General features: G+C 44.3%; 1 protein-coding gene across 2 annotated transcripts in view; it reads right to left on the bottom strand.

Annotated features, from left to right (window-relative positions):
- ALDH1A3 (aldehyde dehydrogenase 1 family member A3) overlaps positions 1–18,365 on the bottom strand; it is a 33,303-nt gene that overhangs the window by 5,866 nt on the left and 9,072 nt on the right. Inside the window, exons 4-10 of one of the 2 annotated variants that reach the window (XM_064722301.1) lie at positions 16,589–16,718; positions 15,333–15,394; positions 12,355–12,483; positions 9,900–10,013; positions 7,417–7,519; positions 6,120–6,304; positions 994–1,158 (exon numbers count right to left, since the gene is read on the bottom strand). In XM_064722301.1, the coding sequence (XP_064578371.1) occupies positions 994–1,158; positions 6,120–6,304; positions 7,417–7,519; positions 9,900–10,013; positions 12,355–12,483; positions 15,333–15,394; positions 16,589–16,718 (888 nt within the window). Of the gene's footprint in view, positions 1–993; positions 1,159–3,011; positions 4,833–6,119; positions 6,305–7,416; positions 7,520–9,899; positions 10,014–12,354; positions 12,484–15,332; positions 15,395–16,588; positions 16,719–18,365 lie in introns of those variants that run through there. The other variant, XM_064722302.1, reaches the window with a different exon arrangement.

Below are 18,365 nucleotides of genomic sequence, written 5' to 3'. Positions count from 1 at the left end.
CCTTCCTTGGTCTGCAGGCTCTCACAGCACAATAAAGCCCATTGAATGTGAGAAACAGACTCATTTGGGCCACTTTTAAGCTCATACAAGGGTTTACAAATGTCTTTGTTTTGGGATATCCAGGCTCTTATGTGGAGCCTTAATCCTAGGCAAAGGATGAACATGCATTTGCAGCAAAACTGCCAATGAATGGAACTGGATAAGCTTTGTGAATCATGGCTTGGGATTTGGAGTCAGTTCATTAAGAAAAGGTTTGTCATGGGATTTTCAGCTCTTTTTCTCTCTATTTTTAGCGTGTAACTCATGCCCTGACTGACTGATATCTTTCCCAGGTTCCTTAGAGATTCTGTGGCAGATCTGAGACATTTAAACATCTTGCCAGGAGTGAGCAGCAAGCAGCCCCATAAAAAGCACCAGGCTAAACTTTAAACTACAAATGCCAGTTAGACTTTGGCAACTACTTATTTTCCATTAGGGAACATGATGAAAAGTAGATTAACTTCTATTTCAAAGGAATATCACAGCATCTAATCACATGCAGCTTGTTCAACATTTCTACATATGAATAATGAAAGCCAGAGTATTAGATCTGCACTTTGCTGGCTTTGGCCATGTTTTCATATAGGAAAGAAATAGTCAGTCTCAGGAGATTTTGCCATGAGAATGGAATCTGGGATTGTTTCAGATGCTAAGGCTGTTTCAGAGAACTTCAGTGGCTGTTTCTTTGCTCCTTTCCAGCATCAGGTCCCAGAGTTCTTTTCCCACTTTTCTGCAATAAAGCAACCCCTTCTCTACAAAGGAGGGGAGCAAGAACACACATTACACTGTTCATGGTCACTGGCAATTGCAGGGTAAATAATTGCTCCAGCCAGCCACAGTGTCAGTTATTTTTACTCAGTTATTTATATTTAAAATTAAGGATTCAGACAGAACCTCTCCATTACCACTATTTCTGATTCTGAAGCAGCATTTTCCAGGTGATTTGTACTGTACCTCCTCTTTGGCAATTCTCATGTTGTCAGTGACCTCTGAAAACACTGTAGGTTTTATAAACAGGCCTCTGTCTTCGATGGCAAGACCTCCACACTCCAGCTTAGCCCCTTCTTTCTTCCCACTTTCTATCAGCTCCAGGATTTTATCAAACTGTTTTTGGTCAATCTGTCAGACACAAAAGGAAAGAAACAAACAACAGCACCTTTATTATCATGGTTCCAGAGAGGAGTCATGGAATGTGGCCCAGGGGCACATTTGCAGGGCACTGTAAACTGGGTCAGTTTATAGCTCAGTTTAGGATGTGGCACTCAGGGAGTGAGCAGGGAGAAAGACAGGACATGGGCATAGCTCTGAGCCACAGGACACACAAGGGGAAGTGACATGTGACAGTTTAATCTGATTTAATAGTTTGCTGCCACATGGAGGAGTCTTTCCCGTTTCCCTTCCTCCCTGTCCTGGGTGTGTGCTCCCACAGCTCACCTCACTGGAGCTCTGGGATTTCTCACCTTCTCCAAGCATGTAAGATACTGGTTTATCTCAGCAGCAGTATGAGAACTGCCTGAGATGGACTGGAGAGCTCAGCCAGGGATCTCATCAGCAGCAGAATCACTACAGGAGAGGGAGGGCCAGGATCTAAGAACTATTAACTCAATTTTGCTGCAGTGTGCAGCTTCACCTACAGCTCTGTGTCCCCAGCTGGAAGAGCCCAGTGAGCTCTGCCTCATCTCCTTCCACAGTGCACACTCCATCAACAGCTTCAACATAAGCCCTGTTGGTGGGGTGACTTCACAACAACTGCTGCACCAAAGCCTTGCTTTTTAAACCAGAATCACTTTTCACAGTCCTTAGAAACTGGTATAATCCTGCATTTTTTTTCCTCTCTCACATTTAACTACCTTTTCTAACTCCTCCTAGCTATGGAATAATCTCAAATAGTGAGTGCTGCTGTCAGCCTTTGACCAGGGATTTCTGTAGGGCTGGGGAAAGGGCAGTCCAGTGGCAGGACCCTGAGGCTGCACAGCTGCACCAGGACTTGGAGGACACATCATGCACTCCACAAGCACAGTGTGTCCTGTGCTGGGAACAGGTGCAGAAGCCCACAGCACTTCCACTCACTGCTGAGCCTTCTGTGCTCCATGTGCAGCAGTGGGCTGCAGAACTGCAGGTTTCAAACAAACAGACCTGGCTCTTGACACAATGTGGAATTAAGTGATGAAACTCCTCATGACAGCACACTGGAGATAGTAAAACACTTAGAGATGTTTTTAAAAAGAAAAACTCAAAAAAAAGCTCAACAAATTTATTGAGGTGATTAAAGAAGACTCCACCCGCTGGTGCAAGGTGTCTTGGAAGGCTGGGGGATTATTCTGATTGCCAGGTATCTCCAGATGCTTGTTCTGGCTCAATCCCCCTCCCTAGGCATCTGGTTTTATTTCAGCAGGGCCAGTTGCCAGTTGGGACTGTTTACACGGAGTGTTCCACACTTGACTCCTCCAGATTACAGACTATATCCTGTCCCTAGTTAATCCTGACCACACACAATCCAAGTTTTCATGCTTTTAGACAAATATCAAAGCTGCAGGAGGGTGTCCTTGGGATACTTGTGGTACAGAGTGGAAACAGAGCCCAGCACATCTCCAGGCAAACAGATGTGTGAGCAGCACGTGCACTGTGCGTGTTCTCAGTGCTTGTGTTCTCTCATGTGTTAAGGTGCTACCCAAGGACACACTTAATTCATGCTACTGCCCGAGGAAATGTGTGTCCTGCTGTAGGATACAGTGTCACACTGAGTTTGGCAGGTGCCATACACATTGTCTATTTGTCTGGTTGCTTAGCTGCCAAGCGTAAATAATTCAAAAATATCTGCAAGTGCTTTCCATCCTGGCATGTCTGTGATCCAGACCAATCCAGTCCATCCACTTCACATCACAGAAAACAAAACAAGGATATTTATACAGCTGTAACTTGTTGCAAGGCAAACTACAGTTAGATGAAAAGACACTGGGGAAAGAAAACATTTGTAAAAATGACATGCAAGGGTGGAACTGTTTGTCATTGTAACTAGAGCTTGCAAGGCTTGTTTAAATTCTGTCCCCTACTCCACTATTATTTATGGTTCAAGCATTGAATTCTATTAAAAACACATGATCTGGTAAAGCAAATTCTACTATTTGTTCATCTAATTCAATAGAGAAGGGAGCTTCTAAGGATCACTGCAATACTGAAAATCTGGGAACCCCCAAATCTTCATCTCTTGCTTCATTTCAGTCAAGACCACAAGGAGAATTATTTCCATGTGCAAACCTAGTGTTTGTAATCCTACAAAATAGCCCACAACTGGGTGCAACAGGCTGTTGGACACCACCCTTTCAACTTAAATGTTTTATTCCTAAAGTGCATGTCTACAGTATAAGGAAAATATTCACTGTCTTATAAATCAAATAATATGTTTTGGGCTGAATAATTACTGGCTAACAAGTACTACAATTAGTGCTTGTTTTATTTCTGTAGACTGGATCTTGCAGTCCACAAATCCCAGTATTTGGGTTCTAAAATAACCAAACTAGTCCAGTCTTGTTCTAATGTAATCCCAGTTCTAGTGCCCCAGGATGTCAGTCTCATCTAATGCAGTTTGCTGCTCACAGTTGTACAATGCACTGGTTAACCAGTTTGCCATCTGTGCAGATTTACTTTATTGCTTCCTGTGATACAGCAGCCAGGAATCCAAAGTCTAAAAATGCCTGCATTTGAGATTGGCACTCTGCTCAAACAGTCCTGAGCACCCCTCAGGTTTCTTGTGGCGTCCTTTGAATTCCAGCCAGCCAGCACTGCCAGACACATGTGAGTTTTGGAGAAGTCTCACCAGAGGCATGCCTCATTTCTGTCTAAATTTAATGCTGTTTAAAGTTGACCTAATTTTAATCAGAGCAGCACAGTTTATATCAGCATAACCCAATGCTGCAGCTGACACAGTCTTTTCCCACTGCCATGCCATGAGCATCTATGGCAGTGAACAGTAATCCACGTCAGGGGACTGACCTGAGTAAAGCCTTTCTTCCTCACTTCCAAAAAGGCTGGATTAGACCTGAATCAGCCAGTTCCCCAGTCCAGTGCAGTGCAATATAGGAACAAACAGCTGCACATGGGACTACTTTTCCAGGACTGGCTTACTTCAAATTCTTGTGGAACAGGATTGTCATCACCTGCAGCTGATGCAGGACCAAAGAGATGATGAGCTACAACCACTGTCAGCCTGAAGGTTGGCTTCATCCCCTTCCCCTTGCTGGCTCCTAAGCCAGTGACCACCCCACAGTGGGATCTATGCAGCATTCTTGTGATGCTGTTGTGCATGTTCACCCTGCCTTACACCAAAGGAAAATGAAAGCAACAGGCTGGATCTGAAGCATCTGATGGGGAGAGATGAAGGAGATAAATTATTTCTCCTGGTGATTCTTCCCCTGTCCATCAGTTCAAGATAAAAAAAACCCTCACAGCCAAGCAGGTTACTTCAGGAACAGAGACAAAAATTATCTGGAAGCTTCACATTTGAAGAGTAATTTGTGGACAAGTGTGAATCTTAGCTACTTTCAGAGGTATTTTTAAGTCCTTGTGACACTGCATCATTTCTCTCCTCTGCTTAAGTCTCTGTATGTGCCCACAACATAGGCTCCAGAGAGTGAGGAGCCATAGCTGCAGAGGAAGTGGTTGTCCCTTTGAACTGGCAAGCACACAAGAGCTTTGGGATTTACAGTTTCCTCCCACTCCCTCAACACCTTCCCATCCTGGCCTTGACAGCTGCATACACAGAAGTTCAGGTGTGTGTGGGTGTTCTCTCTCTCCTACAAGTATAACAGGTAAGCCGGAGCAGGAAAAAAAGGACAAATAGTTAAAATAGTTAAAATCTGACCAGACACTGCTATTCCAACTCTCTGTTACCCTTAATGACAGGTCTGTATGCAAAGGGTCTCCCCTGAGCCACTGCAGTGACCCCAGAGGATGGAGCTGTGCCACAGTGCATCCTGGAAGGGCTCTGCCAGCCTGGCAGGAGCTGGAACAATGATTAAATTAAACAAGCAGCCCAGTTCAACATGCTCCAACCACTGCAGGGTGTTTCACCCTTTAAACTCACAACTGAATGGATTCAGGAGCTGTTCTCGTGGAATCAGTGTTTGAGGATCAGCTCATCTCTGCTGGAGCAAGTCTCAGCATGGGATTCTCTTCCTAAGAGTCCTGAGCAGTTTGAAATCTCTAGGCAAGCTACAGGGCTGGATGCAGCCTCAGCATGAGCAGGGGATGTACCTCATCTTATTGTCCCTGCATGAGGGCAAGCAATGAGGTTTTACCATGCATGAATCATGTAGAAATTCAGATCCAGATAAGGAGAGGCAGATGTCCTCAGAGCCACCCCTTCTCTGAGGGATCCTACACAGACAGCATCAAGGAAGAAAAACCCACAGTGCAGTACTGAGAAAAAGAGGCTTTGGCTATAGGTTTCTGGGGACTTGCTTTATTTTTGGTACCAAATAGTGGGCCTGTTAGGAGATCTGACCTAAGGATCATCTTCCCCCAGAGTTCTACAGCACAACTCAGATTGCCTCAAAAGGAAAAACTAAGAGGAAGGCTCTGGAAGTATTGAGGAGGCTGGTTCTGACAGCAGTTTGGCATGTTTCTTCCTCCTAATTCAGCTGAAACTTCTCCAAAGGATCAGAAAGGCAGCAGAGGAGGAGAGGGAAAGTGAGGACTCAGGAGTCTCTGGGCTCTAACTACTTGTCATCACCCACACAGCCAAGGAGCTGAATAGCCATTTAGCTGCACTCTTCTGCACAGAGCTATGGCTCACTGCAACATGCTTTGTGTTACTGCACCAGGGAGACAGCCCCTTCCATAAAGCTGGATAAGAACTGAATTAAATACATTTGTGTTTTGAAAAAAATTACAACATAACATTTCAACAGTTGTGATTAATTGATATTTAAAATAGAGAGGAAAAATAAAGCCACGATACATTACTCACCCCTCGGCACTTCTGCTGGGACCGCGTCCGTAAGGATAATATTTACACAAGGAAAATTATACAAAACCACAACCAAAAACCAAACAACAACTACTCTCAGACACACACTTACCTGGGGCCCTTGTTCAGTTCTGGCATCAAAGGGGTCCCCAACCAGTCTCTTCTTGGCAAACTCCACGCTGCGCTTGACGAACTCGGGGTAGATCTGCTCCTCCACGAAGACGCGGGAGGCGGCCGTGCAGCACTGCCCCTGGTTGAAGAACACGCCTTGGTGGGCACATTCCACTGCCAAGTCCACTGTGAGAAGGCCCAGGAGGGAAAAGTGTTACCACATGCACAGTTCCAGCATTCCAGTGTTTCCAGACTTGTTGTTTTCCCTTCTCTTTGGAAAACCTCTTTAAAAAATGCTGACAATGGTCCACACCCATGGAAGGCACTCACAGGGCCTCACTGCCCCCAAACCAGATCTTTTATTGCATCCACCTCCCTTCCTGCCTTTTGTCTTGAGGTCTAGTTGGCCATAGTTCCTGATACTTTCTTCCACAAGGACTCACTGAAGGCAGTGACCAGTTTTTCTTGCTCTGGCAATTCTTGATACCATGCATTGGTTCTTAAGGACAAGTTTCAGTCATGATTTTTCAGAGAGCAGCATGCCAGCTTTGGCCAGCTCCTTGCAATCCTCACAATTAGCAGCTGGCACAAATACCTCTGATTTTCAATGTGTGCTGTGCAGGACTGGAGAGGATTTCACTGAAGCCAAATAGCATTTTCCAACCATTTTGGTGGTCACAGATTAAACATATCTCCTAGTACTACTGAGTCATGTAACAAAACTGCTATGAAACACAAGATGAGCCCTGCAGACCACCAGGATAGAGGTGAAGGCTGGATTAGATCAGGTCCTACAAAATTCCCCTGTCACAGGAAAGCCTGCAGAGGGGCTGCTTTGCAGAAAACTGCTCTTCCCAAGGCTTGGCTCAGGCTCTGTAGCACTGCCAACCAAAGAGAAAGCCCACAAACAGCAAACACAGAAATACAAGATTTAACTGCAACTGCAACCATCCCCAGGGAAAGCACCACGGGCCATGGGAATGATCCCCATGCTGGGGAAGAGCTCCAGTGTTGGGAATTTAGCTGCTAGAAAATGGAAAAGTACAAAACCATGGCTAATTCCAAGTCCTGCACCTGTGTAGATAGTGTGTCCTTGGAATTAGCCATGGTTTTGTACTTTTCCATTTTCTAGCAGCTAAATTCCCAACACTCCAGGAATGCACAACTACACCCTGCCCTTGGACACAGGTTTCCTGCAGCCTTTGGGGTGGAAACAGCAGCCCTGTGAGCTGCCAGAGGACAGCAGAGAGCCACAGAGCCCACCAACCCTGCATCCTCTGCCAGCAGCCCATACTCACAGTCTGCATCTGCACACACAATGCAGGGGTTCTTCCCTCCCAGCTCCAGCGTCACCCTTTTGAGGTTGCTCTTAGAAGCAGCTTCTTTGATCAGTTTGCCAACCTGTATCAGTGAGACACAAAGAGGACATGAGTTGTTTCCCCTAAAATCTCAAGTGTGATTCCAACAAGGGTGGAAGAGCCTGGATGGCAGCTGCAGCAGGTAGAGGTCAAGGAGAGCACTCTGAAATGCTTTAAATTTCCTAATGCTGTGATGTGTTGGGTCAAAACCAGCCCCAGAATTAAGGATTGGTTTAGGCAGGTCTGAAAGGGCAGGCTGTGTGGGAGAACTACATCTGTATTCTGCTTCCAGAATTTAGTTAACTAATTTTGTTAGAAACAGTATTAATTACAACTATTTGGAACCTTTAGCTGTTAGGGCAGGATAATTCCTTAAGAGTGATGTAATGTTTGAATTTGCTCACATTATAACTGCTTTTCTGAATTTTACCTTTGCACATGGAAACCTTACCTTTATTTCTGACTAAAACTGCTCTTGCCCTGGAGTGGAACTGTGAGGAAGGAAAGCATGTGGCAGCTGTCTGGCAATTACAGGTCTGCATTTCTCATGGCTTGCCCTTGTTACTCAAGCATGACTCCTGAATCCAGGAGAGTTTTTCTCTAGTCACTCAGAGCTTATGCCTAGAGACAGCAGAAATAAGTGATGCATCCCAGCTTTGCAAGAGGCATTACTGCAGGCTGGCTGGCCAAAGAGGAGTGAGTTAATAACCTAAGAGAAGAGATCTAGATGGGAAAATTCTCCTGGAGTTTAAGATCAGCATTTCCAAGCTGGCACCGAGCCCAAGTTGGGGCTTAATAACCAAGTCAAAATATATTTTGAGTTAGCTTCACTTCCTGGCTCAGAAACAGTAGCATTGTGCTGCAAATGCTGCAGAGATGCAGCTGAACTCACAGATGGGTGGAGGGGGAAGAAAACACTTCTAAATTACACATGCATTAGCAAAGGCTCTGTCTCCCTTGGTGTTTCCTGCACACCCATGGATTAGGAGACAAGCACAGTGTCTACATCAGTTTTTTGCCTACAGGCTCCAGCAGCTGAGATTTTCCTTCTGCCACTAATCCACTGGATACTCCTTTTTCATTAAAAACCCAAACAGATCCATGTGGGCTGGATGAGTCTATAAGCTCTATTGTTTTCACACAGCTAATGTCTCATCTGGGCTAAAAGTTTCTGATCTAGGATTTGGAGAGAAGCATGTAACTGAATAAACTCCAAGATCAGACCAACTATCAAGAGAGGAAAAGCTCACTGTGAACTTTTACTTTATTGTGCTCTGCTTGTTCCCATGATCCCTGTACAGAACACAGGCTTAGCACACCTTTTCCTATGGGATAAGCACAGGATGTGCACAAAGCCACTAGATGGTAGTGTTGGTAAATGCTGCAGCTTTTGAGTGTTTGGAGTTACCTTTACCGACCAAGAACACCTTCCAAGGTAATTTGTTATCATTATATATTCACATCACACTCTGCAATGATGAGGGCAGACTTAAGAATGGATGAATTGAGCAAATACTCAGTGTTCCTCAAAGAAGTAAGAGACTGAATCTGCCTCAGCTGCCTCCACTGGTGTGAGCATTTCCATTCTTTGGACACTGCCTCTATTCTGGAGGTGCAGATCTACTGCAAGAAACATCTAAAGCAGTCAGTGGAAAAATGTTCCCTTTTCTAAGCAAGCTTTTGTTTGAGAATTTTCAGCAGTGATTACTGCAGTCAGATTTGTTTGCATGTCTCAGCTCTGCTCAATTCCATGGTCTTGGCCAAGCCAAACGCACTTTTCCCATGTAGGTATGGAAAAGGATGGCTGGAGGTGATTGATAGTGCAGAGGTCTTGTGGCCATCCCTCTCATAAACAAGCCAGACACATCTATTTACAGGAAAAAAAGCTAAATAGAAGGTGCTTTACTGTGCAGGCCTCAGGATGAAGCTCAAATGTTAATCCCCTCCACGTCAGCAGAGAAGGCCTTGGGCACAAAGCCATGTTTTTATTTAAGTCCTAGTTCCTCAGAGGTAAATAAAGCCAAGGAAGAATTGTTCAGGGCTCTGACTGACATGTTTTCCAGTTGCAGGGCAGGACTGGCAGGCAAACATGCCCAGCAGCTCCACTGGGTCAATGACAAGATGTGAAGTCACTGCCAGCCTGCCTTCCCTGACGTCAGAGCCCCTTTTCCTACAGTCCTTACAGAAATGTGGTGGTTTGGCAAAACCCAGCCCTCAGAGATGTGGGATTATTACAAGCACAAGGATCTGAATTAGACAAATAACAAACACTTCTGAGAAATCCTATCACATGGAATGTGCCAGAGGAAGTGCTGGTTATACAGAAGTCACTGACATTTCTTAGGTCCAGTCTTGTATGGATGACAGCTTAGAAGAGAAAGCAAAGAGGAACAGCAGGTGTCTTTGAGAAATCCATCACCTACCTTGGTTGATCCAGTAAAAGCAATTTTATCAATGCTGTCATGGGTAGAAATTGCAGCTCCAGCTGTGGGGCCATAGCCTGGCACAATGTTCACCACACCTGGAGGGAAACCCACCTGAAACAGAGATGAAAAACAGCTCTGCAGAGAATTTGAGAGCACAGCTCATTTCCCAGGAAGCCTGGGTTAGCTGTACTACCCTCCTCTGAGCTCTCACCAGATACATCCCTGTTTTCCAGACTTCCCAGTACCATGGCTGCATGCTACCAGCTGCAGTAGACGTGGGTGAAGCTAACAGCCATGCTTAGGAAATGCCAAGTTTCAGTAAGAATTCTTGGAGAAGTCCCAGTTTCAAGCCAAAAGAGAGTGAGTCTTTTGGCCAAACTTGGCCCCCAGCTACTGCAGAGCAGCTGCAGCCAAGGGGTAAATGAATGAAAGTTTGTTTTGAACAAAGGTTGACATTTGTGGTTCTTCAGGGACCAGAGGGATTAAGAAGTCAGTAAAACCTCACTAGATGATGGGACTAATAAAACAGGAGTACAAAAGCAGATGGTAACAGGACTTATGCAAGTTTCCACCACATTTACAGCCTAGATTAGCCAACTAGTAATTTTGCCAAAACAGACAAATGGCAAAACTTCAGGTGAAATTCTAGTGCAAGGAGAACTGAGGGACTGATTGATTTGGTTTTAGTTCCTGAAACAAGAGTTCCAAGGATTATTGCTCATCTAGGTCAGCCTTCCCTTACTACTGATAGCACAAAGTTGTTTTCCTTGCAATTTCTAATGATGAAATTCCAGAATATACAACATATGCTTCATTTCCTATGACTTTTTAATACAAAATCTCAATAAATGCCATTTCTTTTCTAATAGAGAAAAAAAGGAAGCAATTGCTCATGTACTGCCTTGCAAAAAATTATCCTCATAAGACTTTTCCCCCCTTTTTTCTTTTCATAAATTGGAAGGGTGGTCACATTTCTTCTATGGATGTGACAATGATAAAAATGCATTTAATGGAGTTTGCATCTTGGCTAATGAGTTTTCAAGCAAATACTGCATGTCAAACTGTGCAAGTAATGATGTTTGGAGTCAGCAGCAAAGCCACAAGGAAGTAAAAAATTGGTTCAAAACACCCTGAGCCAAAAAGTTTTTTCTGTTTTTCAGCAAAAATGAAAGCCAAATATTTTGGTTGGCCAAAAATTATTTCATTGAACGTAACACATAGCTTTGTGTGTGTGGCAACATCTTCTACATCCTTTTAAAGATGAAAACAAAAAAAAACTCTAACTCATTTTTCTGAAAACTGAAAAGAATTTAGCTAATTTTGGGCAGAGAAAGGAGCATCTTCAAATAAAATTATTGTGCTCTAATTACACTCTTGCCTTGAAGGACAACTGTGAGAAACAGCAATCTTAGAATTTCAGCTGAAAAAAAATAATTTTACCAGAATTGAATGGTATTTTTTGGGGGGGAATGCTATGCCTGTGTGTGGGGAGCTGCATGTCAGAGTCAAAAAAGCAGTGGTGTGGCAGGGCTCAGCAGAAGTTATCACAACTGCACCCTGTACTCATTCACTCATCTTGTGTAATCTCATTAAGCCAAGTAACTGTAGGAGATACTTAACTGGTATTATTTTTCCACTTCCTTTCCTGATGGAAGAGCCCTAAGTGACAATTATCAACATATCTTTCTGTTTTCTCCCAGACTAAGCCAAGGAAGGACAAAATCACTGTTTGACTGAGCCTAACAAACAGACTGAGAGGCCAAAGTCCATCTTCAACACCTTTAGTTTTCCTCAGTCCCTCACATCCATTGCTAAGGAAGCTGATGTACTGAGCAGTGCTGGAAGGTTCTGTGCATCTCCCACCACCTCTGCACAATTAACAGACCTGTTGGCACACAAGATCCTACCTGACAAGCCCTAAACCAGCATTTTAAAATCCCAGCCTATCATCTTGCCTTTATTTCAGTTGACTTTACAGGCCAGACACAACTACATTGTTCTAGGAACCACAGAAATTATGAGGAATTGTTTCCCAGGGCACTCTGCCTTGGTTGAATTATCCCACTTAAAAACAACAAACACAACACTGCTGTCTAATCACACTCTTTTTTGTCCCATTGTCTAATAAAAGTGAGCTGTTGCCTTTCCCTCATTTGGGAGAGGGGAAGGTAGGGGAACAAAAGCATCTTTTTTTCCCTCTCTGCAGCTTCCTGAGAAAGGAGAAAAATGCACAGGTTTTGTGATGTTTGCCGCCTCCTAGCCAGCCACAAAGGCTTTTGGAAAAAAAAGACCAAAGACAGAGGTTGTTCTCACTTTCCTTTGTGAGCCTGTTGAAGCTGGAAGTCTGTTTGTTATGCTCAGACTCTTCAAAAACGAAAAACCAATTCAAAATTCAGCTTAGCTTATGACCTTAAGAGAGCAGAACCTGGAGGGGCTGCTGAGATGTCCTCACCTCCTTGATCAGAGAGCCAATGTAGAGCGCCGTGAGCGGAGTTTGTTCAGCTGGCTTCACCACCAGGGTGTTCCCACAGCACAGAGCTGGTGCCATCTTCCAGACCAGCATCAGCAGGGGGAAGTTCCACTGCAAGAACACAAAGCACTGCTCAGATCAGCCTGCCACAGTCACCTACTCACTCCCATGCAGCCTTTTCCCAGCTCTGGGAGGAAAGGAAAGCCACAAAGAGGAGCGTCTGTTTATAATGCTGTGTTTGCTTGGGCTAAGGAATACAACTTCCTTGATTTCCCCCTGAGATCCCTGATATTGCTGGCAGTCCTCACACTAATCCTGTAAGCTGGACAACCTTCTGCACGATGTGACCTCATTCTTTGAAGGAGTTTGATCACATTTTGTGTAGGATTTTGGCTCTTCACAGATACTGTGTCGGAGGCAGTTTCCTGATGCATCACTTCTGTACAACATCTGTACGTGGGGAATTACAGAATGCAACTACTCATTGAAAAAAAACTTATTTTTTCTCTGTTAAGCACTGGCTGGGTAGTTAGGAGTTATATAATTTCATTCAGTTCCAGTTTTATAAATAGGAAGCTGCAGTGAGTGTTCAGTCATGGAAATCTAAGGGAGGTCTCATACTTCCTTCATATTGTAAATTGTTCCTTTCCAATTAGTTTTCTAATCTGGAATTAGGAACCAGTCCACATCAGTTCTCTCTGTGCTAATCTCTTTCATGGTCATGTATATTTGGGGATCTTGGAGTCTAAGCAAGAAGTGGAAAATCTAGCTCACACTGAATCTCAGAAAGGTCATTTGGCAGCAGAAAGGATTTTTTCATTAAAAATAATTAATGCTGCTTCAGGGATGATGGAAGCAGGCCAACAGCAAGGGGACTTCTTGTCAAAAGCCAAGCCAAGGGCCTTCAGCTATCAACAAAGAAGCCAAGTATGTCAGGAATCCACAAATTCACACTTACAAATAAATGAGCAGTGTAGCTTTTGAGCCATGAGTTCTATTCTAACCCTGAGACAAAGCAGAATTTGGTCTCAAGTGTTATTCTTCAACTTGCTTCACCCTTTTCCCCAGACCTGTTCCATTTCAGTGATCTTCTCCAATGGCCACATCCCATAATTTGCCCATTTGTCTCTTTCTCCTAAGTTTTCTTGGAGGCCTGGCAGCTTGAGCCATTTACACCTACACTACTTTTCTACAGTTTCAGAGCATGAAATCCCTCCATTAGGAGCTTTCTGCTGCAGTGCCTGGTGAAAGCAACAGCAAAGGACTCAGGGCTGCCTCATGATATCACCTTGGGATAAAAATCAGCCATATGCTGCACTTCCTAAGAACTTCTCTAGCTAAATAAAAATAAAATATTATTTAAATACAGTCAAGCCATAGGAGAAAGGGAGGACTGGTAATTGCTCTAGGGAAACATAGCCAGGACAGTGACAGAATCTCTTTCAATCAAGTAGAAATACAAACCCACAGGCTGTTGGTGTTATCGAGATTGAACTGGGAAAAAAAATTGGAGAAGATTTGTTCTGAGTAAACTGAAGACAGATGTGGTTTTGTTGACCCCAATCATTCTTTATACAAACTTAGTGTTGATCTTAAGTCAAATTTGTTTCTGTACTTTCTGTTGTATTTATTGCTGGTCTAGGGTCAACCTGAGATCTTCCAAGCCCCACTCTGTCCCCTACAGTGACCTTCCAAAGCATCCTGCATGGAGGCTTTCAAAGGGATGTCTTCCAAAGCACTGCTGAGTGCCAAAGGTGGCTGAGAGTGACAGGGAAATACCTTCTAACTGCTGATCAGTGTGAGGAACCTGAGATTTTGATCTTAAATCAAACTCTGCTCACCAGCAGTCACATTGCTTGCTCAGCCAGAAAAGCTCTGAAGCCACCAAGAGAAATGTTTGATAACCTCCTACTTTGCCTCACCCTGACACTGCCAAAGAGACCATGTCCTCTCATCACCTGGGGTATAAATTCAGTCCTGCTGAAGGAAAAAGCAGAATTTCCCCAGACATCTTTGGGATCCAGACCTGGTATTCCCAGGGTCCAGCAGATATGCATTTCTTCCAGTCTTATCTCAAAAGTCAAAACCCTCCAGGAGCTCTTATTGATCCAAGTACCATATAATCATGGAACATCCTGAGTTGGAAAGGATCCACTGGGATCATCAAATTCCATCTCCTGGACCTACACAGGACAGCAGCAATGCTCCCACCACAGGTCTGAGAGCATTGTCCAAAGACTTCTTGAGCTCTGGCAGACTTGGTGCTGCATCCAAACAGAATCTTGACACAGCACCATTTGCCTCACAAATTGTAGGATACCACATTCAAAGCTTGGTATCCTACAATTTGTGAGGCAAATGGGATACCACATTTTACAACCAGACAGGAACAAAATCTGTCTCCCATGAGCTGTAAAGTCTTCCTGGCTGTCTGTTGAAACAGAGCAAGGAACACATGCTAACACTGGAGGCATTCCAAGAGCTGGCCACACTGTCCCCTCAGCAGAGAATGAGACCTCAAGGAAAAGAAAACTATTCATGAGATTTAATCCCAGAAAGCTCAGAAAGCAGCCAGACACAATTAATTGATAATGGATATGATTTAAAACCCAAAACTATGCATCAGCACGAGGCAGCAGAAAGCCAGCACTCCTCATGACGAGCTGGTTGTCCCAGCAGTGTGAGAGTCAGAGCTCTGACTGCTCTCTGGTGACTGGTGTCAGCCTCAGAGAGCCACAGAGCATCTGATTAGGAGACCCACCCTTCCACTGCAGAGCACTCCTGTTGCCAAGAGCAATTGGCATGGGGGTAAAACACAAAACTACATCAGGCCACGGAGATGGGAGTTCCCTGCAGAACAGCTGTGCTTAGCCAGGCAGCACAAGGCTGCAGGGGAGGATGGAGAGCACATGGAATTTCCAGTTCTGTGTGAGATGCAGGGCACCAGCACTGTCACTTACTGGGGTTATGGCTCCACAGACACCCATGGGCTCGTGCCGGGTGAAACAGACAAAATTCTCATCTGCAAGACAAGAGAGTAAAAGGGCACAACACAGTCAAAATCCTCACTTTTTACAGAAGGTGTGTTGGGGACAGAACTAAGCCCCTGTTAGACAGGGAACACTGTCTGTTCATCCTGACTCATGTCTTTGTCCAGATGAAGATCTGAGTACAGGTCTTGTGCCAGCCTGAAAGCCAAACACCACTCACAGTCACACAGGAACCTTTTAAATCCAGGGTTCAGTTCCTTCTGCAAACTCCCTGTGTTGAGGCTGAGGGGAGGATAACTCATTATCACACTGATATGAGCAAACATAAATTTCCTTCAGATTGTGTCCTACTGAAAAGCACAAAGCACTTGTCTCCCTGAGGGAGAGTTTTAAAACCCACTTTATACAGGAATCCTGTTCAGTGTGAAAGGATTTACACTCCTGGTAAGAAATCATAACAAGATGAAACTCTGGAACTAAAGCAGTACTATTCACCTTAAAATACTGCTGCTGCTCTTTCACAGAGAAAGCAGGAAGAACATTTGCCTTTCAAATTCATTCTTGCTGAACACCTAGTTTCTTTGGGAAGATGTGACAGAGAGCAAGAACATTTCTAATAATGCTTTTTCAAAGTGATTTCAAGTCAGGACAAACAAGGAGTGTCCAGACAAGCAAAGCTTTACAGCACTCTGAATGAGGGTGACAAATCTCAGTTTATATGACTGACATGGCTCCTTTTGCTGTCTGCACAGCCTGAACTAGCTCAGTCCTCCAAAGCCCTTCCTCTGGTGACTAATTTCTGTCTGCAGTGTCTGTCCTTCACACAGCCTCAGTGATCACCCACATGCAGAGACAAAAGAGGCCAAATTTGAAAATACTCCATATTGCCCATCATGCCACAAGGACACCCACTCTCTTAACTTGCTCTCACCAAAACCATATTTGAACTTCTATACCTGGACTAAAGTGTTGTCTCTGTGTGACTGCCCTGAACAAAAGTTTCTCTTAATAAAGCAACAGAAGAGCCCACACATTATTTTCCAGAGATTTATCCAGGCATTAACCAAGTTCTCCCGTTAGTTTCAATATTGAAACACATCTGCTGAAAATGCATCCTAAGATAGAAAGGAAGTGCAGGCTATTTTTGCAGGCTTTCAGAAGGCAGCCTTTCCATGGATCTCCCTCCCTCTCAAGCCTGATCCCATCCCAGCTCTGAAGGTACTCACCCACTGGAATAGTTCTGCCCTGAATTTTATCAGCCCATCCAGCATAGTACCGCAGGGTTTTGATGCAGCCTTCCAGGTCAATGAAATAAGCCTGCAGGAAAGGTTTTCCTGTGTCCATTGTTTCCAGAGTCTGAAAAAAACCAATGCATGCACTGTCAGACAAGTCAATGTTTTGGGGTTTTTTTCTTAAGAAAGAGCTTTTAAAAAACCCTCTCATCAGTCTTATTGTGCCTTGTTCTGAAGACATGGAATGTTCTTCTCTCTAATATTTAGATAATGAGCTTGTTAATACAAATAATGCAGAAGGGAAAGCAGACACAGCATCTAATGTGCACAGGAGCTGCTTTGTTCAGGGGCACCTTCCAGAAGCCTCCAGAAGGTGAGTGTGGGTGGGATACAGGCTGGGGCACTGGTCAGAAACAATGTGAGTATCATGATTTCACCCTAACTGACCTTCCAGCACAGATGTTCTGGAGTCCAGATGGTGTCACTGAAATCAGGCAGAGCTACTTTCCTTCTATTAGAAAAAAAATAAATCTAATTTTTCTACTTCATAAGCCTAAACCCAACCTCTGAAAAGCCTTCTGGTAAAGTAACCTTTGTGCTCCTATCTGTGCTGAGCCCAGGGCAAGGCAGAAATTGCCCCACTGAAGCTGCACTGGTGCTGATCAGCTCTAAACAAAGTCCAGGCTGAGCCTGTGTCCCTCACACTGTTCTGACATTAGCTCAGGGAAAGCTTTGTTCTCCACTCAGGTCATTAAATGGGATATTGGTGCAAATGGCCAGCACATCCATAAAGGAAGTACTATCCCCTGGTAGATTGAAACATCTTTGTTTACACATGAAGTCATACCCTGTCATGCTCCACAGACATCAGGGTCCAAACAGCACTCAAACAGACATTCCCCTTGGAATGGCAGGAATTGTTATCCACTGAATGTCTGCTAAAACAACTGATTTGTATAAGTCATTGCTTAGCACACAGCCAAGGCAGCCAGGGATGGATTTCTGCAGTGCAAACAGGAATGCCAAACAAGCCTTCCAGACCAGAAGGACCACAGCAAGCTTGAAGTGTGTTCTGGTTAAGGGAAAAGGAGGGTGCCCCAAAGTCACATCAAAAAGTGAGCAGCAAATAAACAGGGTTTATTCACACGTGCACATATATATCTGTATTTCTTTTCTTCCCTCTGACTTGCTGCCCAGAACTGTCTTCAGAACAAAATGTTTTGGTTTTGCCCTGCTGAAACTGAAGGCTGTCATGTGGTTGAGTGACACTGTGTTGGGGAAGGAGACCCAGCTCAGAAGAGTCACACAGGTACAGGCTCCTGAGCACATCCCACAGGTGTCAATTCCCACTGACCTCAGCAGGGCACTGGCTCAGTTACCTGCACATCTGACAGCATGGAGTGTCATAAATGCATTTCCCTGAAGGTAAAAATGCAGCACTGAGCTGGAGAGTGCTGAGATCCAAGAGCTTAGGTGGAGATAGACAGCAGCCCCAAGCTGAGATCTCTGGGTGCCATTTGGAAAGATGTACAAGACCTATAGAGTCCAAAGGCTTCTACCAACAGAGCACATTTTAAGTATTAATATATTTAATCACTTCAATAACTAGCTAAATTTCTGCAAAAATCAACTATGTAGAAGAACTGACAGCCTTCTAAACCCCTAAAGTCCTGCAGAAAAAGGAACAAAGCCATGACTCCTGTCTTCTGCCCTTCATGAAGGGAGAGAACAGAAAAACATGAGGTAGATAGGGATACACCAGAGCCAGCTG

Source organism: Zonotrichia leucophrys, chromosome 10 (genome assembly GCF_028769735.1).
Source record: "Zonotrichia leucophrys gambelii isolate GWCS_2022_RI chromosome 10, RI_Zleu_2.0, whole genome shotgun sequence".
In the NCBI taxonomy this organism is placed as follows: domain Eukaryota; kingdom Metazoa; phylum Chordata; class Aves; order Passeriformes; family Passerellidae; genus Zonotrichia; species Zonotrichia leucophrys.
Note: the sequence above shows the minus strand (reverse complement) of the source record. Positions and strands in the feature narration are given on the sequence as shown.